Source organism: Passer montanus, unplaced genomic scaffold (genome assembly GCF_014805655.1).
Source record: "Passer montanus isolate IOZ18808 unplaced genomic scaffold, ASM1480565v1 scaffold17, whole genome shotgun sequence".
Lineage (NCBI taxonomy): Eukaryota > Metazoa > Chordata > Aves > Passeriformes > Passeridae > Passer > Passer montanus.
This window is the reverse complement of record NW_024364270.1, coordinates 6,384,721-6,410,354: the sequence shown is the minus strand read 5'-3', so window position 1 is coordinate 6,410,354 and position 25,634 is coordinate 6,384,721. Positions and strand designations below refer to the sequence as shown.

General features: G+C 36.8%; 1 protein-coding gene across 1 annotated transcript in view; it reads right to left on the bottom strand.

The window, feature by feature from the left end:
• The window catches only part of OTOGL (otogelin like), a 90,722-nt gene that overhangs the window by 32,929 nt on the left and 32,159 nt on the right, over nt 1-25,634 (bottom strand). The window contains exons 24-32 of the mRNA XM_039703800.1: nt 24,991-25,098; nt 23,813-23,951; nt 9,936-10,095; nt 9,362-9,489; nt 7,576-7,695; nt 5,232-5,348; nt 2,375-2,531; nt 1,794-1,820; nt 183-350 (exon numbers count right to left, since the gene is read on the bottom strand). Coding sequence (XP_039559734.1) covers nt 183-350; nt 1,794-1,820; nt 2,375-2,531; nt 5,232-5,348; nt 7,576-7,695; nt 9,362-9,489; nt 9,936-10,095; nt 23,813-23,951; nt 24,991-25,098 — 1,124 coding nt within the window. The remainder of the gene's footprint in view (nt 1-182; nt 351-1,793; nt 1,821-2,374; nt 2,532-5,231; nt 5,349-7,575; nt 7,696-9,361; nt 9,490-9,935; nt 10,096-23,812; nt 23,952-24,990; nt 25,099-25,634) is intronic.

The window sequence follows — 25,634 nt, the reverse complement described above, 5'->3', positions numbered from 1 at the left end:
TGAAGTTTTCTAATATTAAAAAAATTTAAATCTAAATCCCTCCTGCATTTTGAAATTGGCCACTTATTCCAAAAACTAAAAATACCTAGACTACTTTAGGACATTTAGAAAATGCAGCAACAATCATTTATATAGTTTGACATATATATTTCACCATTAGCAAAACTGCTGAGAACACTTACATAAATCTTTATCTTTGAAAAGACCTGGAGTTATCATGAAACTGAAAATTACATTTCCATGTGCTCCAGTTCTAGGCAAGGGAAATATCCTTCTGCTGGATACATTAGCCCCTATAATTGTGTCATTCACTCCAAAACTTGCCAAAATATAGGGTCCTTCACCAAGACCTACAGGAAGAAAAATCAAATAGAAAAAGAAAAATTTTCATCACATTATATACAAAACTAGGTCTTAATTTTCCACTTGGTTCCACTTGGTAGTGGAAACATGCATAACTCTGTCCTTGACTTTAACCCTGGCAGGCAGCTAAGCACCCACATCTGGTGACTCACCACACACCTCATGAAAGAATCAGAGGGGAAGAGCTGAAAAAATCTTATGGTGAAGATAAAGACAGTTAAATCATGGTTTGTTTTGAGTTTTGTTTATAGAGAAATTATGAAAAAGAAAAGGAAATCAAAGAAAACAATTGCAAAAAGAAAACAAAGAAAAGTGATGAAAATGACATAATTCTTCACCATCAGCTGACCAACATCTAGATGAACCCTAAGCAATGCCAGTCCCAGAAAACTTCCCCTCCAACTTCTATTGCTGAACTCAACATCCTGCATTCTGCAACATCCCTCTTGTCAGCTGGGGTCGGTTGTCCCAGCTCTGTCACCTCTAACCTCTTGTGCAGCCCCAGCTTGCCTACTGGTGGATCAGCATGAGAACTGGGAAAACCTTTATCTATGTAAGCAGTAGCTGAAACACTACTGTCATCACAAATACCAAATATATTATTAAATTCATGTTAGCCATATGAAAAAAATTAGCCAAAACCAGTACTCCTTCCCACTTTTTCATTGCATCATAGAATAATTAAGGTCAGAAAAGACCTTTAAGACCACTGCCATGATGTTTGCCATGAAAGCCATGTCCTCAAACCTTTTTGAGTAGGATAAAATTCCCTATTACAAAGTAATTGTGGGAAGTCACCTAGCAAGATCTATATGCTACTACTATAGTAGGCCAGAAGGGAGGAAAAAAAAAATCATCTCTATAATGATCCTTATTATAAGATGCAAGTCATCCTAATCATCAAAAAGATACATTAAAATTCAGATTCATTCATTCACTGCAATTAGTCAACTTTCCCTATGCAATATCTTTTGCTCCCTACAAAGCATGTGCACAGCATCCAAATATCAGAGGGAATGACACAGGAATTCATTCTGTGGAATGAATACCACTCTCATTCCAAGGTACTGTTCTTTTTACAGTACAGTATTGTGACACTTGTGCACAAAATCCTATAGCCCATCAATGTCTAAATATTGTACATCCCAGCTCTGAAATTTACAGTACAAACCCAAGGAAATGTCCTTCTAGAGCTTCTCCCTGACTGCTACCATATGTTGTAGGATGATGGATCAATCCACGCCCCCACACCGAACCTTATGAACTTATTAATGGAGGCACTAGGGATTACTAGGATCATTCAACAAAGCTGGGCCACTAACCTTCAGTCATTAAAAATAAAAGTAATTTTAAAACTACATACATCAAGTCAAAGAAAAAGCCCATAAATTAATCAAGTTTTTTAAACAATAATATCAAATAGCACATACCTTGGTTGTAATATTCACAGTCATAAGCTAAAAGAAAAAGGAAACAAGCATATTATTATTGCTATTATCACTACTATTACTATTACTGTTACTATTACTATTACTATTATTACAAAGTAACAGGAGAATCCATGTATCTCTGTATCCTAAATATGTAAAGCTCATTTCAGGAGAGGAAGTTTCATGTCCCACAAGATATTTCAGTCAGTAATTTTATTTTCTCAGACTTTTATCCAGTGACAGCAGACCTGAAGCAGGAATTATTCTACAGCTAAGAACCCTTCTTGCTGTAAACGAAAATATCAGACTGGATCTCTTTGGAGCCCTACACAGCAAAATGGACATCCAGCAGAGCCTTTCCCACAGTCTCTGCACTAAGACACCCTAAGTACAGCCAGCCCTTCGCAGCAAGAAAGTGAATTTGGGTGTATAAGGATGACACAGCTACCACAGAGACAGCCTGAGAGATGGGAACTATGTTTATTATCCACCTCCTTCTGTCATAGTTGTATAATTGGGCAGAAGAAAGTCCGAGATGCCTGTGAAATGAGCCCTGGATTGTGGCCAGCCCAGGTACCTACCACAGAGCAGAGGAGATCGCCAGTGAATCGCTGCTCCTTGCTGGCAGCACTTGTGGGCATAAGCTGCAATACTGGTACACAGACACTCACAGTCCCCACCAAGATTGCAGTTGCATGTATCTGTGTGACAATTCTTGATAAAAGAAGTCACATCAATCTGGAGGGGGGAAGAACAAAAACAGCTGACTTAATTGCATGAGCTGTACAAATTCCTGTTGCAGCAGGAGTTTTACTTCTTGACTGACTGAAAGAATTAAACACAAAAATAAGGTATTTTCCAAAGTTTGGGCATATTCCTACACACTTACATATACACTAAAAAAGATCAGCTTATACTTAAGTTAAAGGTCAAAAGAAAAATTCAATCAGTGATTTCAAACAAACATGTTTGTCCACACACTTGCTGTTCATCAATTTTAAAGAGTTATTGAAGCTGGCAGTTCTGTTTTTATAAGGCAAACACTGCCATCTGTAGTCATCCTGTCAGTTTTGCATGAACATCAATAAAATCAGAGCTGTAACTCTGATTACCAAGTTGTTAAAGTAATAATTTATAGAGGGGAGGTTTCCCAGGGGAAGAAAGCTTAAGACCACTGATGGCACGTGCAGAAAATAAAAGATTTCTGCACTTATCAAGATTTTAATGTAAATTGCCCACAAAACTTCATTAGATCAGAAATCCATGTTCTCTAAAATCCTATCACAATATTTCATGATTCTACATGATGCACTATTTCTTGAGTTTAAATAATCTTTTTTGTAATGTTGAGGAACATTTCCAAAACAGTGTTCTTACTCAACACATGGAATGTTTAAAGCAATGCTTCTCTTCAGTTTAGTCTCTGGTCTAGCTCAGCTGTAAAGCACTCAAATGGCACACGTCAGATTACAGAAATACCACCACAGTAACAAAGCACTACTTATCTAACATGAAGACAGCTTCTCAGCTGGCAGTTGCTAGAAGCTGGCAGGGACTGATCAGGGGCAGAGAGATGTTATTGTGCTTTCATTCTTTTTCTTGTTTTGAAAACAGGGATACCACTGGGGATGTGGGGGACACACATGAGAACTAGCTCCATTGAAAGTGACAGTAGTAGCTTTGTAGAAATCACCTGACAGCAAACTGGCTCCAAATATCTCAATCTGTGTCTCATGCCTGCAGAACAGCATTTCTCCATGGGTCAGCAGTAAACTGGAAGCCTCGGGCCAAAGTTCCTGCTGAGTTCAGGAATTAGGAGGATGATCCTTTTTTCTCCCTGGTCAGGTTCCTGAGACACTCTGAATTCAGTGCTTATCTAGGCAACTGCAATCCACCAGTTGCCACCAGCCAGAAATGCAATATTTTGTCTCCCTGCAAATGGTGTTGCAGCCTGTCCCACACACAGGAGCTTGCCTACATGCACTGCAGAATCTTCCACCCACACAGCAGGAGCAACAATAAGCACATTGGAAACCCCCATCTGTGTTTTCTGTTCTTTCCATGTCCCCAGTGTCAGTCTCTGCTTGGGCTTTTTTTTTGGCACCCTGTTCCCCACCCAGCAGTCAGCTGCACATGCCCTTGATGGGAGGTCACTCTGCATTACATTTGCAGGAGCTGTACTTTCACATGCTGATTAATAGGTTCTAAAAACACACAAAGATGTTTACTTTACAGACTCTCCCATACAAGATAGATGCATACATGTGGAAATACTTTATTACTAATTAAATTACATGTCCCTGGCATAGATTTTTTTACCATAATTATGCTAAATTTCTGGCATAATATTTTCAAATTCTAATCACAACATGGATAAGATATGGAAAATGGATGTTCAAGAGAAAAGGTCTTTCTAAGTTGTAATAATAATGCAGTTTCTTAAAGGCTCTTAAAATTTCCATTTTTATTTATTATTTGCCACTTCAAAAATACACTCATCACTATGTTCTCAGGCACATGCTCAAAAAATTCTTTGCATAGTAACTTAAGTCAACATTAATAAATCTCTTGGGTTAAGCTACTGCAACCTCCTTCACAGGCAAATTCCTAAACATGTTGATATGCAGCTTCAGTCCTGAAAGTCAGGAGGTTCAGCTGAGACAGCTAATGATCTCATTTAGTATCAATAATCATGAAGAAATTAGGAGACTGAGATGAAATGTTGTAGTGATTCTTGCTTGTTCAGGTATAAAGAAGCACCTAAATATCACTGAGAGGCTAAAATTAGAAAGAGAGAAAAATGTATAAAGCATGTCTTGCATAGATAATGGGTGGATTAAAATGCAATAAAAGATTACCACACAAAATAGTGTTGTCCCCATCTTGTCTAGACTGAACTGAAAGACATTCTTGTAACTCTTGTAATTCATACTCAGCCAGGTATTGGGAAAACAAGGATACCAAACCTCAGAGTCTTGATAAAACCAGACGATAAACTGCCAAACAATTAAAAATACCAATAGCTCAAAAGCAGAAATCTTGCTCTCTCATATTTCTTTCTCTATAAAGCAGGACACAACAAAATAAAACCATTTGAACTAGGCTGTAGGTGCATTACACATATACTTACTTTAGAATCCCTCCATTTATACAGATTTCCAATCTGCAAAACTTGGCTACTTTTATAGATAAAAGGTATAAATAAAACCTAAAGAGCCTAGAACCTTGATTATTCAGTAGACTAGCTCACAACTCTGTTACCACTTTTATGTTTAGATTCCAGTCTTGAAAGGAACAGGGAGCTCTGCACAAATGTAGCCCACCCACACAGAGATACTTGCATCCTCACATTCAGACTAAGGGTACTGACAAGAAGAAATTAATTACTGGAATTTTACTATTTTCATTAGAGCAATCTTGGATATTTAATAAACTTACCACATTGCGACAAGGTGCAAAAAGATCACTGTATAAAATTGAGCATTCCTTTTTTGCATAAGGGAACTTGCTTTGATGTACTTCACATGGTCTCAGTGTTTCATTTGGGCTCTTGCACTTGAAAACAAGCAAAAAACCCACAAATATTTTATAGGTAGGTGTGTTTATCACAGACTCAGGTACACCATAATATCATAAATTTCAATACTTTCATAATCAGAAAATAAAATATTCAGTTCTAGCCTCTTCATCTTCTTTCCTTGATTTGTTTTTATAACTGAAAACATTTGCACCAAAAAAGAATCTTTTTGTTTTGCTCTAAAGCACTAAAATGTTCCTGCTGTCTGCTCAGTGCATAAAGACAAAATGTTTTCTTTGTGACACATTATAATCATTACCAGAGCAACCAACTGTAACATCACAAACAAATACATGGTCCAAATCCATCCTGGGTGGTTTTCACTGACTTTAAATGGAGCCATACTACAGATGGCTTTAGCCCTGTAAGTTCAAATAAAGAAGCAGTGGTAGGAAGGGAGCAACTCATTAAAATACAGAGTCAAAGATCATCATGATAACTCAAAAATTGGTGAGATACAACTACATCACTTCTAGGATCTCTTCAAAAAGAAAAAAAATAAAGAACTGAAAAATATAGGAAAAGGACACAGCTCAGAAAACACAAGTTCATCTGAAACCATGCTGTGTTGGCGCAGCAGGCAAGGTGGGTGTAATGCACCAGGAGCGGGTGACAATGAATGCATAGGCATAGTTGGGGTATCCACAGCAGCCTCAGCTGCAGTGCAGCCACCCACCTGTGCTGCCCTCCTGGGCAGGTGCTCAGACACTGCTGTGAGCATATGTGCTGCCACTCTCAGGAAGGAGAAGCCCTGCATGCTTCACAGTGCTAACACAAGCACATTTCCCAGTAGCAGAGCTGAGTTCTAGCCCTCCAGCTATCAAATACTCCTTTACAGTATTTCAATTTTTCAGAAATGGTGACCAGGATACATCTTTACAATAGGCTAAAGGTCCTTTCTGAAAAAATCCCCAAGGCCTACTGCAGGGGCAGATGAATTGCCAAGTCTGTCTGAGCACAGCCAACCAGCAAGACCAAGGCTGAACTTAGATCCTGAGTGCTCTGGCAGACAGAGATCAGGAGACCACATGAGATTTTACAGATATGTATTTCCACCAAAAAGTGAAGTGCAACTCTGAGATGTATAAGCAAAATTATAACATCCTACAAGTTAATGTGCTGTGCAAACCCTATACACCTGTTTAAGGGAGCTGCTGAATTGATAAATTGAAAAAGAAAAATTCATTAACTTGATATAAAGTATTCACACATTTGTTTATGTAGGACCTTCTAGATGAGCAGTATAACACTACACATTTGCCTTGTTTGCTTATGAAATTTAAACATTTTATGTAGAATAAAATATACCAAAAGGGAGGTATTGAGACAGAGAAGTCTCAAAATCTTTATTCCAAAACATTCTTCCATAAGGTGAGAGATATTTGGTCAATTTCCTGCTGTGTCAAGGAGAGAACAGATTAAAAACTGGTCCTGACAGATATCCAAAGGGAGTGCATTACAAATAATGACATTTCAGGAGGCCCACAAGGCTATAAAACTTTACATCTTCTCAGCACAAATTAATGCAATACCTATTCTCCTGTGTTATGAACTGGAATTGCACCATAAATGTGTGTTATAAACCGTTTATAACACCAAAAGTTGTTATAAACCATTCACTCCCTGCAGCATCCTCCTACCTTCTCCTCAGAAACCAAGTTTCCATGCTGGGTTGTGTCTGTTGCTGTTTTGAGCCTTATCTGGCCATCCCTTTGCCACCTCAACTTTGTCCATTTATTCTGTTTACAAAGTGCCACTAAAATAAATCTTCATTTTATTTTCAGTGTTCAGAAAGAAACTCTAACAGGCCTCTTGTTTCCAGCATTCAGATTCTGTTTACTTTCAGTATCCTGATGCCTCCAACCCCAGAGAAATTACAATTGTTTTTAAAATTGGGGTGAATCAAAAATATTAGAAGCAGTGTACCTACACTGAAATGCAGACAGCTATAATTGTCTTACACAGGGCAAAATATATCCTTCCCTAAAGAGATTGTTTGGTACCATTTAAAGTCTGTATCTGTTTGCTATGACTTACTATATTGTTATCACATTTCATATCTACAGACACAAATATTAAAATATGCTCTTATACAGTGACCATAATTTTAGAAAATACCTGTACATCATGTGCTTATAATGTGCTCATTTACCGATTAAAGTTATAATCTTTTTTCTCTATATTTTTGTTGAACATCAGACTTACCTGTCCTAATACCCAGCTGTCTCCAAACACCTGTGCATTTCTCACCTCCATGTTGTTTGATGTAGTCAGATCATTTGAAGTATATTTGTCAAAATTCCCACACAAGCCTGCCAGTTTGCCCTGAAAGAGAAAAAAATGTTTTTTAATAAACTTACTGCCAATAATTGGCACAAATGACACGCATGGAATATTAAAATTTTTAAGTAAAAAGGGTGAATTTAAATCTGACTTATCCTTTGAAAATATCTGACACTCTGCTATGCCTGCAGTTTCATATCGCAAATACCTTTTAACAGAAATCAGTTTTCTGCTTATTTTCCAGAACTTCTTTTTACTGCCTGCCTGTGGAAACAGACTTGAATCTAGTAATATTTTTTTCTGAAAGCTCAGTAGTGATTCCAGTCCAAAAGTCAAAAGTTCAGGTGAATTACCTCATGATTGTGAAGCCTGACTAGTTATTGTCATTAAAACTTGCTGCCTCTAATTTTAGTTCACAATAGCTAGAACATTTGTAATAGCAATTATAAAAGAGACAGCTGCAACTTTCTTTTCTTGGGCATATGCTGCTGATGGAAAAACTATGTATACATGCATACACATATAAATATATAGGAAAATACACATTCCTGTAACTCAATAAAAAGTAGAGTTGGATTTTTAGGGTGTTGTGGCTCACACTAATGAGTTCTTTTTTCTTAAAGTCTGCTTCAGACATCTTACTGAACTGAAACCTCTGGAAGAACCAGCCATTGGAAACAGAAAGAACTGGAAGTATTTGTGTACCTAAATGTAACCTGTAGAACTCAGCTCCTTGCTAGCTTACTCAAAAATAGAAGACCTTTTTTTTTTCTCTATGTGTTTTCATGGTTGGTAAATCAACTTGTTGGTGAATTAAGTATTTTATGGTTATTTGAACAGAAGCCTATAATAATTTTGCTTGAAAACCACATTAGATGGTCAGTATAGCTTTGACTTACACTTCAAAAAATCTGATACTGTATTCTAGCCTAGCATGCTTTTTTTCTTTTGCTGAATAAACCCCATCTTCATACACGTATTCATATTTGAAACAAAGAGCAATGTAATTCTGAATTGCATTGATATAGTTACTCTGCCAGCACCCAATGACTGAGTTGCAGAGACACCAAGTTACATATTATAGGAATGGAAAAGAGAAGAGCAACTGGGAAAAAAAAGAGCCTTGAATTCTTCCCTGCATCACGACTGAATCCTGTCACGATATATCCATTAGGTTTAAATGTAAGTTTTTTTCTAGATCTTTTTCTGCATTATGTCTTTTTAAATTAAAGCCAATATGTGACTCTATCTGTTCATCTCAGAAGCCTCTACTACATCCCAGGCTGCAGTTCCACCATCAATCTAATGCAATCTACTACACACTTGCCATCCTCCATGTCACTGGGCACAGAAGGAAGCTTCTTTTACATTTGCTTTACCCAATGAAAACATACAGTGAACTGGGTAACTCAAAAACTACCCCTCCCTTCCAGCCCCCAAAGTTATCTTTGAGTCAGAGCTGGATCACTGCATATCTCCAAGGCTGCAGCGTATCGAGCAGCAGAGTGAGCGTACATGCAGAAACCACTCCCTCTCTTCAGAAGTCGCTTTCTCCATCTCTTCTTGCCTGGGAAATACTAGCAGCTGAACAAGCTATATCACTGGGAAAGCTAGTCTTGAAGAAAAGACTATCACAGTTATTCAATAAAAGATCACATTAACAATATACAGAATCTACACAAAATCTCAGGTTTATATTTTGGCTCACCTTCCATCGAGGTCCAACTTTTACATGCATCATTGTCTTCTTATCCCACAGAATTGTGATGTCCTGTTCTGGAAAGTGTATCACAGTGTAATATCCAGCCTTCCAGAGCTGATAGTTAGATTTGTTGTCTTGTGCTCCTAGGGTGTTCTGACACAAATGAATATTAATTAAGATCTACTAAAGTAATGCTACCACATAACAGTAGACTACATATTGAAGAATACTTTAGCATATAGCTGAATCAATAATATTAGTAGAACTGTTGTTTAATACTTTGATATTTTGTCTTTTCAGTCATTCAAGTTTGCTTCATACTTTAGTTTCTCTTTCTAAATCAACTGGAAAGAAACTCATAAATGCCAGTATGTTTCAACTCCTTGAGACTTTTGGGCAATCTTCTTTGTATGACAAATAGAACTTGAAAAAAAAAAGAGGAAAAAAAAAGTGTGTCCTGGGACCTGCTGCTTTATCTAGGCCTAAACACTTGTACTACATTAACTCAGACTGAGAGATGCTTTCCAAAAACCTGCTCCTTTAGAGCTGTAAATTTGCAGTGCTTATCTTAAAGGGCAACCAAAAAAGGAAAGAAAATAACTAACCTGCTTCTCAGAAGGTTCACTAAAATAAATCTCCGTGTCTCCAACAGTGATGAAAACATTCTTTGAGCAAACAATATCATTGTCAAAGCACTTTTTGTTCTGAGCAATTATAGATATATTTGAGTTATCTGTGCTCTGCAACATTAAGAAGAAATAATTTTACTTATATATTCAATTGCATTTCACTCCAGCAGAATTATTCTATGCTTGAAAGAAAAAAAAAGATACTTTAAAATTTACACACATTTGAAATTAAATTTAAGCAAGTTACCAAATCAGGTAAGCCTTTTTAAATTCAAAACTGAACCCACAAACTCTGGAGTTAAACACAAGAAGCCATTATGTTCAGCTGTGACTCCTCTTGCTGAAAACCTCACAAACTCAGAGGATCAGGCTAGCCCTAAAATAAGAGTCTGATTTAGGCTTTTAAAATATGCTTTTACTTGGAATTTAATATTTACAGCACAGTATGGTTGTCGAAATTCAGACATGCTATAAAAAGAGCTTTATTTTTAAACCAAGGTACATGAGATCAAGTTGTTTTCATGTTGTTAAAACCAAGAAACCTTCCATCTGTCAGTAATAGATAGAACTGTTTCTGTGCCACCACACATCAAAATTCACAAAACCATGAGTCATACTTAATGTTTTTGGAGGGCGTAAAGGTTTCTGCCAATATTTTTGTTTGTAGGGTGGGGTTATTTTAGCATTTTGAAGATTTGAATACTTTGTTGTCCTGATTTACTGGTGGTTTGGTACTTCAAACTCAAATGTACTGCCTTCCCAATCCTATACCTTTTGGCTCTAGCCCATTCATTACTTTTGCATTCTAGGCACAAAAAATCACCTTTGCACCTTGGCTCAACACATCTGTTTATTTGCCTACAACTTCTGTGGTTCTTCTCTATCCTGAGGGAAACACATATGCACCTTGCAATTCCCCATGCTAAGATTTTATTTGAATAAAGGAGATGAACTGTCTTTTCAGTTGCTAACACTACCACCAAAAAAAATGAAGTTGAGTTATTCCTATTATTTCCTATTTTAATTTGCTTCCCTGTCCATTTCTGTACAAATCCTTGCAAGTCAACAAGCAGCCATAACTATATAAATTACTTGAGAAAGTTAACTTCATAACATTAATATGAGCCACTGTTACTATTAATATGAGACACTGTTTCTGAATCTGGTTCAATTTTTAAGTAAATTGAGACACAGACATGAAATAAAAAATCTTGGAAGTGGCAAGTAGCACCCACTGACTAATCTAGTCTTATATGGGACACTTGGGTAGTGCTGAGAACAAAAAGGTTCTCTTTTTGCTAAAACTCTTCTCGCTCCCACCCTCTTTTGAACATACTCTCTGAGACTATGATTAGATGAAACTAATTGGAGGTGCTAATGGGCATGGTGTGCAAGATGGAAATGATGGCTCTCAGCATCTCCCCAGTCCTGGGAACTACTCTTGGCTCCCAGCAATGCTCTTGAAGAGCTCCACTTGGCCACAACAGGAGGCACCTTGGTGTCTGCCCATAGCATTACCCCAGAGCTTCGCTCCCTCCTGTGGTCAATATTCCACTGCCTTGCTCAGTGTACCCCCAAAAGTTGCTGGCTACTTACTCATAACTATTTCTTGTCTGTCTCACATTTGTACCCTTATTTATTCTGTGTTCATCAGAATTCAAGTATTAAAAAAATCAGTAATTTTTCCTCATCAGGGAGAAACATTCTCCATGCAGAAAACAAAGGTGCTGTAGGAAGCAGTTTGTGTATCTTTTCTTAGTCATAGTCACCAAATCCTTTAAAGAACACTTTCAATCTAAAATTAAAAAAAAAAAAACAAAAAACAAAACAACCCAACCCCAGATGATGGAAAGTATAGAGGTATTTCTTTGCCACACAGAAGAGGTGCTATTCCTTTGCTACCCTTAGTCTAGCATGGCCCACAAGCCAGAGGATGCTGCTACCCAGCATAGAAAACACTCTAGAGCAAGGAAGTGCTTGTGAATGTGATGTGCACAATTTGTAGGAGACTGCCTGCAAGCTCTGTGTTACCCTAATGTCTGGGCTTAGGAGACATGGTTGTTGCCAGCAGTTAGCTTGGAAGGCAACAGTTACAGTGGGTAAAGTTATTCACTAACTGCTAAGAGGTAAGGGGGTGTAGGAAACCAGATCTCCATGATTTACCATGGGAACTCAGTTTAAAAGTATCAAAATATTCAAGGTGAAGTGAAGTTTATCTGTTCCATTTTGTTGTAAAGTTGTTGTAGGTTGCACTAAAAATAAAATTGGTCACTACCTTATTGGGAAATACACTATGCTTTAATTAAACCAGGCCTGCTGCTGGAGTGAATACCAATTATTCCCCTCCAAGTCAGATACCAGCCCAGAGCATTTTTTGATTTATTGGATGTGATGTGGTAAATTAAAAGGGAGACAATCTCATTAGTTTGGTAGGCAGGATGCAAGCTGATACATTCTGTGCTGGGCAACTGAAAAGTGAGAAAAGGAGTTACTCCCCACCACGGCACAGTGCAGAGAAGGACTTTGCTTGCAGTCTCTGGGTCTATTTGATGCCTAGGACATTGTGAGCTCTTTTCACTGCACAGGTCACTCCTCTTCAGTTAGCTAAGTCTCAGCAAAAAAGGACTCTGAGTTAATAGGGAAGCAATGTCTTCCCTGTAAGAAAAGAAATTAAGAGCTTGATTTTAAATTAGATAGTTAAATCAGGTTAATTATCCCACAGTAAAAATACACCTTTTTTGGCAATGAAGACAAGTCCTTGAGGCAGCAGATGATAGCTATATTAGCTATGCTAACTGAACTGCTGCCTGTGCTTTCTGGCAGTCCAGGCCAATCCCTTCAGCTGAAGAGCATCAACATACTCAAGTCAGAAGTTTTTGTATATAGTTGGGATTTGAGCCAAGAGCACAAAGTGAGTTATATTTCAATTTAACTCTGCTGTACAGAGAATCCTGGAGCCAGGAAGTGTTTTGCTGACCAAAGCCAGAACAGGGAGTCCTGAATACATGTGAAGTACTTCCTTACTTGTAGGACTGCATGATGGTGTTAAATTACTAGAAATTATGCAGGACAGATATGCAGAGAGACTGTGCTAGTAGTTCAATAGAGTTATGAGTAAATCAGACATTTAAGAAAAAAGGGCTTTGTATTAAATCCTGAATCTTCTGTGCTTTCTCTTTTTCTAATTAAATCTTAGACCTAAACCCAAACATAAAAATATCATTATGGATTACATGTCTCTTATGGCTCTAAGCTTTCAGAAAATTATTTGCTTTACATACACTTTCTGTTCTCTCCATGTAGCTCAATAGACACCTTTCCAAGCCATATAGCACTCAACAAAATCACACTTGAATGACAGTTTTTATCACAGTCTTCAAATTATTCTGTAGCTGCTGCACATGCAGTGTCTTTTTTCAATAAAAAAGAAATAAAGTGCAGTTGAAACTTAGCACCTAACTATTACCAGTGCAAAAGAAAAGACTATTCAGATTAGGCGAGGATCATCTTCTGATGTTTATATAAGACAGGGAGGTCTTAAGCAAATCTCAAGAGTTCTTAGGGAATGTGATGGTATAAATGATAATGATCAAGTTCCATCTCTCTAATCTGCACTAAATCCACACAAATATGAAAACAAGCTTTTGTTGCTACCACTAGAAGAAATGTCTGAGTAGACACTACGAGCAGGTCTAATGAATAACAAGGTGGGGGTTTTTTGGTTTTGTTTTTATCTGCACAGCCTCTTTCCAAGGCAGAGTCACTCTTTACCTTTTTAGGTAAAATGCACCCAGTAGGGGATGTACTACAGTTCATCATGTGAAACCTACTTATGCTGACAGAAACTAGAAATAAAATGGTTTTCCCACTGCAAGAGTATCTTCCCACGTAAATTACCATATCCAGCCTGTTCCAACTTAATATCAGTTTCTTTGTGATAACATGGAGTTGCCAAGCAACAGAAAAGACAGAGTCACAGCTCTGGGCAGTCAGTCAAAAGCTCATTGTCAGTCCCACTTCTCAGGACATTCTTTTTCTAGACTCCACTGCACTTTTTTTCCATATTTCTTCCTAGTCAAAAAAGCAAAGCACTGCTTTCCTTTTTCTGGTTTGGTGTTGGTTTGGGTTTTTTTTTTTTTAGCAGTGCTTGGGAATGCAAGAGTTTATTTTTGTTAGAAACTTTCTATTTCAATATCCTGTTAGAAATTTTCTGTCCCTTTTAACTAAGAACAATTCTGTGTAGTGTGCTTACATCGTCAAAATGCAGCCTAGGAGAAGACAATTTAATTGGCTGTATTCATTTCTTTGAAAGTTTCATTAAAATTTTTCTAACCAGTCAGTGTAAAGACTAATTTTTGCATTTTCAGTACCCTGATTTACCCATTACTTTTGGTCTATTCCCTACAAAATTGTAAACTAGGGTGGCTATAAAGGCATATAAGGACATCCTGGGAGTGGGATAGAGATGGATTAGGCCTATCTTCCTTTTGCTTTAATGATGTTGTAGGTGTTTTCATGTATAGCCACAAAGAGAAGAGCAAAAAGTTCTAAAAATATTGAAAAAATATAAAATAGTTTAAAAAGTAGAATTCGCTTTCTCCCTCCTACATATTGTCAGGGAGATTCCTTAGTTCTGTTCGGATCTAATATTTCAGGAGATTTTACGGAAAGTCAGAATTAGCTTGGTCATGGTATATTGGCTCTGAGTTTTTTCTGAAGGCACTTAATATTTGAAACTATTACTTCTAGGGAGCTTAATCCAGGAGAAGTAAAACATCCTAGCCTTCATTTAGTGAGCATTTGGACGTAAATATATAAGTTATTTTGGGGAGCAGACAAATGCCTTGGCATCTAACTTGTTCTTGCTCTATTAGTTTCCTGTGCCATTTTTCTATGGACTTGATCTCCAGATAATCAATGAAAATGCATTAATTATGCAAAAATCATTTTAATTTACACGAAGAAGAATCTCTTATTGAAACGCTTCCTTTGTTTTGCTAGTGCACCTAATTTCTTCCACACCTTGCCAGAACTATATATACAGTCCAGGTAACTTTATTTGATCCCTGTTTTTGCATCCCATACTAAATTGTATCAAGAAATGTTCTTCCCCACAGCTATTAAAACAATGGAGCAATGTTGCTTGGAGTCAACAGATGGCACTGAAACACACTGTCTCAGTTTGGGAAGAAATCCACATGAAAGCTGGCAAAAAATATTATGGGAAAGATAGTGGATGATCCTCTTACTTGAGAGAGAGCAGAGAAAAAAGGAATTGTAACAGCACTTTTTTTCCCACTGATGTTTTGTATTTTTATACAACTATTGAAAAAAAAGAGCCCTAAAACTCATTTAGGAACTAAGAACCTGAGGGCCAAATTTCTTATGCAAATGCACATTAATTTTATTTTCCTCACATGTTTTATATAGCTTCAGATTATTGCCACTCAAAATATGGCAAAGAAGCCTGCAGTACACATGTAAGATATGAGATATTTTTAGCTTTAAAGCACAGTTGAGTAGAAAAGGAGAAGAGCAATATGACTGAGTAGATTCACTGATGAAAATTCAAGAGGAGTGAGATTATTCAAGCTGCTGACTTATCTTCAAACAACTTCCAGATGTTTGCTAGTGCATCCATGATAACTCTTTCCTATTTCTATAAAAGTGACTTCTGAAAAAGATACATCTCAGGCAGAATAAACTCTCAAAAACTCCAAAAATATGTATGACAAGTATGTATATGTAAGTATATATACAAGAAACAGGAAAAACATATAATTATATAATATTTTCTTTATACATTGAGTTTTCTTCAAATAGATGTTTCTACAATATAGAGCTCTTGGGTGTTCTGAATGTTTGTCCACAGTAAAATCCTTTTTTTTAATCTAATAATAATGAAAATACATTACAATAAATATTTTACTTTATTTACCTAAAATAAGTTAGAACCTTGTTCTAACTCCATGTTTCTTAATTTTGAAAACACTACAGAGCAATCACTGAAAAAGTTTTGATTTTCTTTTCTTGTATTTTAAGAAAACTATATTAAAAGTTTTGAGAAAAAAATTTAAATCATATTTCCTTTTATTTCATTTACTTAACTTTGCCTGCTTTTGCACCAGATGTAGCTTTTGCACAGGTCATATTACTGCAATCCCTTTCTAATTAAAAATGAGACCTTCTGGAGACTGAAGATTTGGAAACATTTGAGTATTTGTTTCCAAGAGAAACATTCTGTAATATGAACTATTCTGAATTACAAATCAGCAGCAGAGTTTGTGGTGTTCGTTTTGATATCTAAGCATGTATTTATATGAGACCTGTTAGTGTTGTTTTATTAATAAGTGCATGATAAATGTTAATATTTTGTTGTTGGTTGTAATGATAAAATGCAAAAGGAAAATAAAGGACAAGAGCTCCAGCAAACAATTACATAAGCTAGAAAGCTGAAACTTGCACAAAGATTTTATGTTTTTCTATATAAAAAAAAATTAAATGTGTTCATTTACACTACTGAAGTTTAGTTGTTATATATTCAGAACAAAAAACCTCATATCCTGGCCTTAATCAGAATAAATTGAATTCACAGTTCCCATAGTTCACCAGCACCTAGAGTCAGAGGCCATAAACTAAGCAGCACATGCAGGTGACTGGCCCAAGCATCCCACCCCTCCAAAGACAGAGAAGGGCTGGGTGTTACTGCTGCACACACAGCTCTGAAACAGCAGCACATCATTCTGGGCTTGGCTCATCTTTTACTGTGCTGTGTCATCAACAGTCCATGAAGCTGAACCCACCAGGGGCCCTCAAATTCAGGCAGCCATTCTGTGAACTGCCTTTTCAGGCAACCATAAGAGTAAAACACTGTGAAGTCAGTATAGCATAAGAGCTTTTGGATGATGAACATTAACCCAAAATCAGAAATTCAAGGCAAAAGGTCACTAAACAACAAATTCCTCAGTAAGGGAATCCAGCTTCTGAATCACACCATGCACACATCACCACCAAATTGCCATTCTCATGGTAAGAAAAATTTCCCCAAGCCTTTCCTGGAAGCCCTCCATGCTAATCTGCACAAATTGAAAGAAATCTTTCCTTTGTTGGAGAATAAAAGTGATTCATTCACTGCATAATTTAATGGTCTGGGGAATCAGGTGGTGGAGGCGGAAAGGCATGTAGAGGTAATTGAGTCTGAAATCATTGATCTGAAGAAAATGGAACCAGAGCATAAATCCATTGCCAACTGTAATCAGATCTTTTGCTCACAGAAGGAATAGAACAAATAGAAAAGCAGGTACAGCTGAAGACAGGATGGAAAGGGATGTCTCCCCGAGGAAGCTTGCTATTGACCCTTACAGGACTTCCAGAGACCCAGAAAAAAAGAGGGCATCCAGAAAGGTTTCCTCTGAAATCATGGGACTAATGAAAAGCAAACCATTGGTATTCTTTGCAACTAGAGCAAGAACAAAGTATTCACAGTAAACAGTTTTTTTCACTGAAATGTAGTCTCTTTCTTGGGCACAAATTTTCACACAACACATTATTTCTACACAGTTACTGCTGCTATAAATTATTTGACAATTGTTTTTAGGTGGAAATATTTTGGTAGATCATTTACTCAGGAAACTACTCATGGGAATATGGCTTGAGGATCGGATATGTTAAAAGAATTAAAGGCATTGACTGAAACCCCATGTACAGTTTTATTCCCTGAAATAATAAAAATTACTTTTAGAGTCTGGTGTCCAATTTTAAACATTTGTCATTTCAAATTCAACATTATTTACTTTCCCATTAAAATCTCCAGAATCTATTAAAAGAAACTATTTGTCTTAACTATGAATAGTCAGCTTGACAATGCTGATTAACCATGAACCTGCAGCTTTAATTTTCTATAGGGTGACTGACAGCAAGAAGAATGTATTTATTTTACAAATAGGCTATGGGAGAGGCCATGACAAATATATAATTCTACAGCTTTGCCAATTTCATGGATCTACAGTCTCGCTACCTGGTACAAATGATGTTGAAAAAGAGCTGCACAAAAAAATTAGAGACATTCAATAGGGATCACAGGATAAATCCTACTTCTGACTCCTCAGATGTGTCAAATGAGTAATTGAAAAATTGTTGCTTTCTGTGTGATTGCTCCAGCTTATGCCCAGTCATCATCTAAAAAATTTACCACTCAAGATAAATATATTAGCAAATAATGGCTAAAATATTATCACTACATCAAACAACCTCTGTATTAAGCACTCTTATAAAAGTATAATTTACTAAGGGCTTTGAATTGCTTCAAGTTACAAAAGAAGGGGAATGCAAGAGAAGAGTTCCCTGGCTGTATTCCCCAGAGCAGTCCAGGTATCCAGCTCTGGGGACTGCTCAGCCACAGAAGAACCATTTGGGAAACTGTAGTGGTGGTTCCTGAGCTGATGTATGTTTTGTTAAATGAACTTAACAAATGGGCTCTTATGTAATGTCTGCTGACCCAAAAGAGTTACATCTGCGCTTCTAATTGGCATAATGGTTTGATTCTTTGATCAAATGGTTCAAAACTGTTGTTTCTTTCATAATCCTTCAACTTTGGATTTAAAAGAGTTTCCATGATGTATCAAAACAGCTTAAAAAGGTGACTTTAAAATGCTCAAATCCCCAATGACAAGTGAAAAAAAGTGAAAATATTTTTACCACATACTTTGAATTTAAGACTATCTAATTTATTCAATAGGAATACTTGAAGATGAGGCCTTAGTTATGCTGACCTTCATCTTTCAGGATATAGGAACAAAACAGCCCATACCTTTCTGTGCTTTAGGACCTTCTTGACAATGTAAGGTTAGTGGAAACCTAAAGTTAGTGGATGTATTTCAGTGGGGGTTTTGGGGTGGTTTTTTTTTAAAGGCACATGAGCATTGCAACAGAGCACCCTCTCATTTGAGAATATTCTGATGAGTAGCTTATCCCTCTGTACTCCTGCTGAAATCTGCCCCAAAGTAGAGAAAATACTTTTCTTGAGAAATGCTACCAATAATTTTTTTGGGAATTTTTTTAATGAGAAAAAATTTTCATCTGTTTCAGAGAAGAGAACGTGTCTGAGGTGCTCGAAGTCCACTGAGCCTACAAGCCTTAATAAAAATTCTGAGCTGCAGGACTGAAAACCGCCACAAAAATAAAAAAGGCCAACACTTGTCATAGAAAGACTTTGATTTTACCGTAACAGCAGAAGTCTATGAAACAGGTAAGTGCAAGAAACAGACAGCAACTAGTAAAAAGTTTGCCAGAAAAATAACTCCATTTTTTGGAGGAAAGAATGTAGCATCATCAAAGAGAGCAAAATAAGACAAAAAGCAAGGAAACAGAAGAAAAAGATATTTACATATTTTCAAGTAAGAAACTTTTTTAATTTTATCTTTCATATTTAGATTAGCAAAATGAAGTGTTTACATGATCTACACTGATAAACGAGTTTGCTGAGATTTTTTCTAGCCTTTAAAATAACTGAGATTTTAAAATGTTAAAAAAAAATATTGATGTCTTCTCTGTGAATGTCATTCATCTATACAGGGACTTTACATCTCAGTGTATAATGTAACTCCTAATTCCTTAATAATAGTGAATTTATCATTTCATGAGACCTTACTACCCTAATATCCTTAATTATTGATCTAAATATTTTCTGTCATTTTCTGCCCAATGGACAAATCTGTTGAACTAGTTATAAAGGGTTTTTTCATACACTTACAGTCACCCTAAACAAAAAGGCCTGACAGGAGACACTGATGTTGAAAACAAGTTTCATAATTAGCTGAAAGCTTATACTTGATTTTTCTCCCACAGGAGCACAAGGGCTTCTTATTAAAACATAATAAAGGTAAGGATGAGTTCTTTGTTTGGTACAGTGGAATATGATGACAAATTAAAGAGTTGTTCAAACAGATCAGATTTAGGAAGGCCAACAGCCAAATCAAACAGTGAGGGCTGTTAACATGGATGGGAACAGCACAGTATCATTCCTCTGGGGATGATGGATTCAGATTATAATTCTTGCACTCAGTTCTATATCCGGGAAGAGTTCATATGCCAACAAACTCACTGTAGCTATAACTTTCCTTATTGCCCTGCTACAACACCTTTAAGGTACTTCTGTTAGTACAAACAAAGCAGTCCACTGCTTACAGGAAAAAGATTAAAGGATAAAAGGGAAAGGACAAACTTATTACAATTTTGTATATACAATACTACAGCCACCTTAGCTGCTTCAGTTTCAGGAGTCTGGTGAGAATTTCCTGTTATTTATAAAAATCAGCCTTGCAACAGTTCTGCAAACTAGCATTAAATCAATGGAATGTATTAGCAGCTCTGAAATCCATGATCTGTTTACTTTACAGGCAGAAAATTTAAAGCACACACCTTGATGGCAGGGGGTGGACTTGAAGACCTTTAAACTTCCCTTCCAACCCAAATCAATCTGTGATTCTGTGATTGTGTTAAAAAAAAAAAACAAGGGTTTATAGAACAGGTAGCACAGTTCGGGTGCTACTGCCTTGGCTAGCTGTGTCTCCAAGATGTTAGGCAAAGAATTTAAATTTTGCAGTTGTATATATACTTTTCCATCTTTCATCTGTCTTCTCTATTCGGATAACAGACTAAAAGAGTCAGGGGTCTCTTACATACCTCCTCAACACATGGTAGCTTAAGGTAGAATCACATTACCTAGATACTACTATTTAAAATGTAGGAGGAGAGGGGAATATAAGGGAAGAGGATTATACAGAGAGAGAGACATGGAAATCCCTGCTTCAGGAGTAAAAAAGAATACTTCAAACAAAAGCAGCCTCATCATGCTATCATGTCTGCATATATATTGCAGCTTAACCACATCAGGATGTGGTACAAGTGTAGTGTAATTGTGTATATACAAATAAAAGCAAATGTGATTATCACTCAGGCTGCCACTATGAAGATGTCCATTACATGTGTTTTATTTCTTTTCCTCACATAAAATCCATTCCTGCATAATAGTAGCTAATTTAGGGCCTAACTTAAAGGTAATGCAGTTACAGGGATATTTTCTGTTCATTGGTTTCCATTTACTTGTTGAATTTCCTCTTTTATTTTATTATGCACTGTTTTCTGCCATAAGATTTCCTGAATTTTTTGTTTCAGCTATTCAGACTGAATTTTTATCATCAGAATACTCTACCTCAATTTGTGTTAAACATTTTCAAAATTGTTTCTAAATTGTTTCTGCTGCTGAGTGCAGGTCTCAGCATGGAACCCTGTGGGATTTCACTGGGATTTCACCCGGCTAAAAAAAAAAAAAAGAAAAAAGAAGGCCACTTATTCTTGTGTTTTAACCTCTGACTTGTAATTAGTTCAGCAGAGGGAAAGAAGGATGATGAAGAGAGGGCAGCATATCTCTTACAAGGAAAGGATGATTAATCTGGGCCTTTTCAGCCTCCAGAAGAGATGACTAAGAACGGATGTCATCAAAGTTTATAAATGTCTAAGGGAGGGTGTCAAGGGGATGGAACCAGGCTCTTCTCAGCCAAGGAACAGGACAAGAGGCAATGGGCAGAGAGAGATGCACAGCAAGTTCTGATTAATATAAGGAAGAACTTTTTTACTGTGCAGGTAACTGAGCACTGGAACAGATTGCCCAGAGAGGGTGTGAACTGTCTGACCACAATTCTGTTCCCAATTCTGTTCCATGTGCTCTAGGATGACCCTGCCTGAGCAGAGAGGTTGGACCGGATGACCCACTGTGGTCCTTTGCAACCTGACCCATTCTGTGATTTTGTGAATTTGTGTCTCAAAGAATATTCATTCTCGTCCTATATGAGAGTAATTTCAAAAAAATATTTCTTGAAGTCTTTCTCCAAAAAGTCTTTGAGCCAAAATACATACATATTAACTTGATTATCCTTATCCATATATTAACGTCACAGAATAACTCAGAATACTCCTCAGACATTAATTCCTTCTATTAAAAAAAGGGTGGTTCACACTTCCCCCATTGCAATTTCTCTTTATTAAAATTTCCATTACGTTCCTTCATATATAGATCAGACATATTGCTCTGTTCCTTTAGCCATTAATTCCTTTTAAAATAGCCAATAATTCCTTTAAAAATATTTGGTTATCCTGTCATCTTCCATTCCTCTGATTCCAGGATTGCATATCACATAGTTCATCAGCTGTGTGTTTCAGTTCCCTCAAAACTCTGGAGTATCTGCCATAAAATCCCATCCTTTGTTTCTTTTTCTGTTTTTTTCCCCCTTAAAAATTCTCTAAACATTTCCCACCCAAAAATCAGCCCACAGATACATCTTCTGTTCCAGATATAATTCTGCAGTGCCTAATATGTACTAAATAATCATTCAATATAGGTTCCATATACAAAATAACGAAAAATTGTGAACGAATTAGACTATACTTTCTCACATTAGCTGAGTTTGGAAAAAAGCTTGAAATGCTGAAAAAAAAGTCTGAGAAGTCTGAAAAGCAGATCTGTGTAGGCAATTTTCACCAATTTTCACCATTTGTGTCATGTTCACCTAAAGAATGGCCCATTGGCAGTGTGCCACTTGCCTTAATTATCTGGCTGCAAACTTTATTCTTGGATGCCAAACACTCTCCATTGTTTGTTTCCAGACAGGTTCTTTCTTACACAGTAGAGTGACAGGTGATTTTTGATTATAAAAGCCAAACATTCCAGTATCATACTAAAGTTTGAAAAAGGAGCACGGATTTGTCTTACAAACCTCTCTGAATGAATGGCACAAGAATTAAGAAATTATAACCTACCTTTCCACATCATCATACAGGCAAAGTAAACCCTATTGTAACCCCATACAGGTAAAGTAACCCCTATTTTTTGCATCCTAAAGGAAGAAGGCTTGTACAAATGTTCATATATCTCTAAGAGTGAGAGCTCTTTGATCATATATGATACATGACAGGAATTTGCTGTGAGGTATTATTCTTTTCCAAATCTCTTTTTTTTTTTTTCTTTTTAAACACACACAAAAAATCTGGAACCAATGTATTTTATTTCACAGCTGTGACTACTCTACTAAAACATACTTGAAGTAAACTATTTGCAGTAGTCTTTGTTGAGAAACTATGCCTAATTCTTAATCTTAGACAGTCAGGAAAATTAGTATTCTTTTAAACATATTACTGTAACTGAGAACACAGACAATCTTAAAATAGCAACAATTATAATAAACAATAGTGGTTTTAGTGATAGACTATATTTTTAAATGTCAGTAATGGTATTTTTAAACAAAAACCTAGCAATGTACTCTAAATGTGTGCTATGAGGAACATAAGCATGTAGCTGCCAGACAATCTCAATGAATGATTTCACTGCTGAATTATGAAATCATTGTGTTTGATATTATTATACACATACAATCCAGATCTGATGCAGATCATGTTCAAGAAGAATTCCAAGCAGCCTGAGCTCATCGCTAACCCTAGGCCAAGCAGGGTTTATAGATAATTATTAAATAAATCTATGGATTATACCTAGTTCAAAGAGTTTCTATAGTGTTATTCTTTGATCATTGTGACAAAAGCATGGTTAAGGTAGTACAGAAAACATTGATTTTTCTTTTTCTCTAAACCATAGAGATATGCAAGAACACACCCACATACCATTTTCAAACAGATGAGCACAAAATGTCATGTGCAGGTTCTTCTTTCACATCTGGTCTACAACTGTTTTCTTAGCTTGTTTCTATAGACCAACTCCTGATGTTCAAAATCCTAGTTTTCTCGAGGACACAAGAAAACATGTGACCAATCCTCTTACCTTTAGCAGGTAAGTTTGGCAGTCACTGACATAATCATACTCCAGCCCATCGAAGGTGTAGTAGTGCCGGTCTCCATAGATGGTGCACACAGCAGGGCAGGGGTAACTGGTGCAGTTGAAGACGCCTCTCCGACAAACACTGCAAGGACAACCAACAATCAGTATCTGCTCATAATGGAAGTCTTCCGCTGTGTATTTTCAAGAAAATACTTCCTTGTGTTCTTTATTTCAAATCATACATTCCATTCAGGAATGGAATAAAATTCTCAGACCTTGAAACAGAGATATACTGTGCTTTGATCCTGAAGATACTGGTGATGCCATGGCAAAAAAGTGCTGAACATTTTGTTATTAGCCCATCTGCACAATAAAAGTGCACTAAAAATAAATGCAAAATCTCGAACTTTGCAGGGTTTATGCAACTATTTCCATCACTGCTTCCAGTGTGGATAAGGCACAATGCCACAACACACTCATTCATAAAACATTAGCAGTCTATTTTTTCTAAATTTTGGTAAAGGTCTGCAAATTTTCAAAGGGAAATACCTCCAGTTGCTACCTGTAAGATTTCAGGATATCAGACAAATATGGAATGAGTTTAAAAAATTAATGCTGATATTTTACAAGATTATTTTTCCTGTCAGCTACATTTAATGGCTTACACAAATTTATATTAAAGTAGTACTGGCATCCTCTATTTTTGCTTGTGTAAGTGTAAATCCTCAGTTCATTTGCCAATGTGGTTTTAACTGATTAAAAGTTGCCATGCCAATTTTTTTTTTCATTATTAAATATACACTTAAATGATTATAGATATTTTGGCTACAAGATTAGCATATCTCTCTTTTTCTCCTTAGTTGTCTTTCATTATATTGTATTCTGCAAAATGCCACATCTTCATTTCAGAGACTAACAAATATGTGTGTAATTAAGCATTTGTTCTTGACTGCTTTTTAACTTGGATATCTTCAGCTTCCTTTTCAGATCTGAAAAGGCACTCATCCCAAAGTCTTCCTTTTTATCCAAGTCTATCAGTAAGCCTAATAAAAGATATATCCTCTAACTATCTATAACAAGCATATATATTTTTGGTTTTCAAAGTACGCAGCACATTTTCTGTATCAGTTTCACTTTGGGTCTAGACCCAGAGGATTTGAAAGTATGCAAAATGAACTCACCAGGTGTAACATGGAGTAGCTATCACTTCTCCTGACAGAAATTCTCTGTCTTTCCAGGTGCATGGACAACTGTCAGGAATATAACATTTTCCTCTATGCTCAGCCATCCTTCAAAATAAAAGAATTATAAAGATGAAAGAGTAAATCCAAAAGATCGATATAACTGAATGTGTAGTGTATTGTTGAAACCCCACCAAGAGAAACCAGTATTCCACCCAGCTAAGGAAAATTGTTTCGTCAGCAAAAGCTGTCCAAATCAAATTATCTCCACTGTGCACAGCTGGAGACCTGGCCAAGCCCAGAGCTGCAGCTCTCCCTCTGTCTAGGAAGGGGTATGTTGGTGTGGGCTGCAGCTCCCATGCAGGACTGTCAGTAGTACAGGTATTCCTCTCTGAAAACTCCGGAGCATCTGGGTACCATGTGAGCTGCTGAGGCTGCAGCCAGGCTGCCCTTCCCTCTCTGCTGCTCTCCTGTCCTGCTGTTCCAGGAAAGTGGCTGGACTGGAGTGCCTGCTCCTCTGCACACACAGCACCTGCCCTGTTCTGAGTGCAAAACAGTGAGCTGGCCTATGGCAACTGCTGCACAGTTTATGAAGAGCAGTGGTGGAGATTGCTTGCCTACACAAGGGAAGCTGAAACTACTAA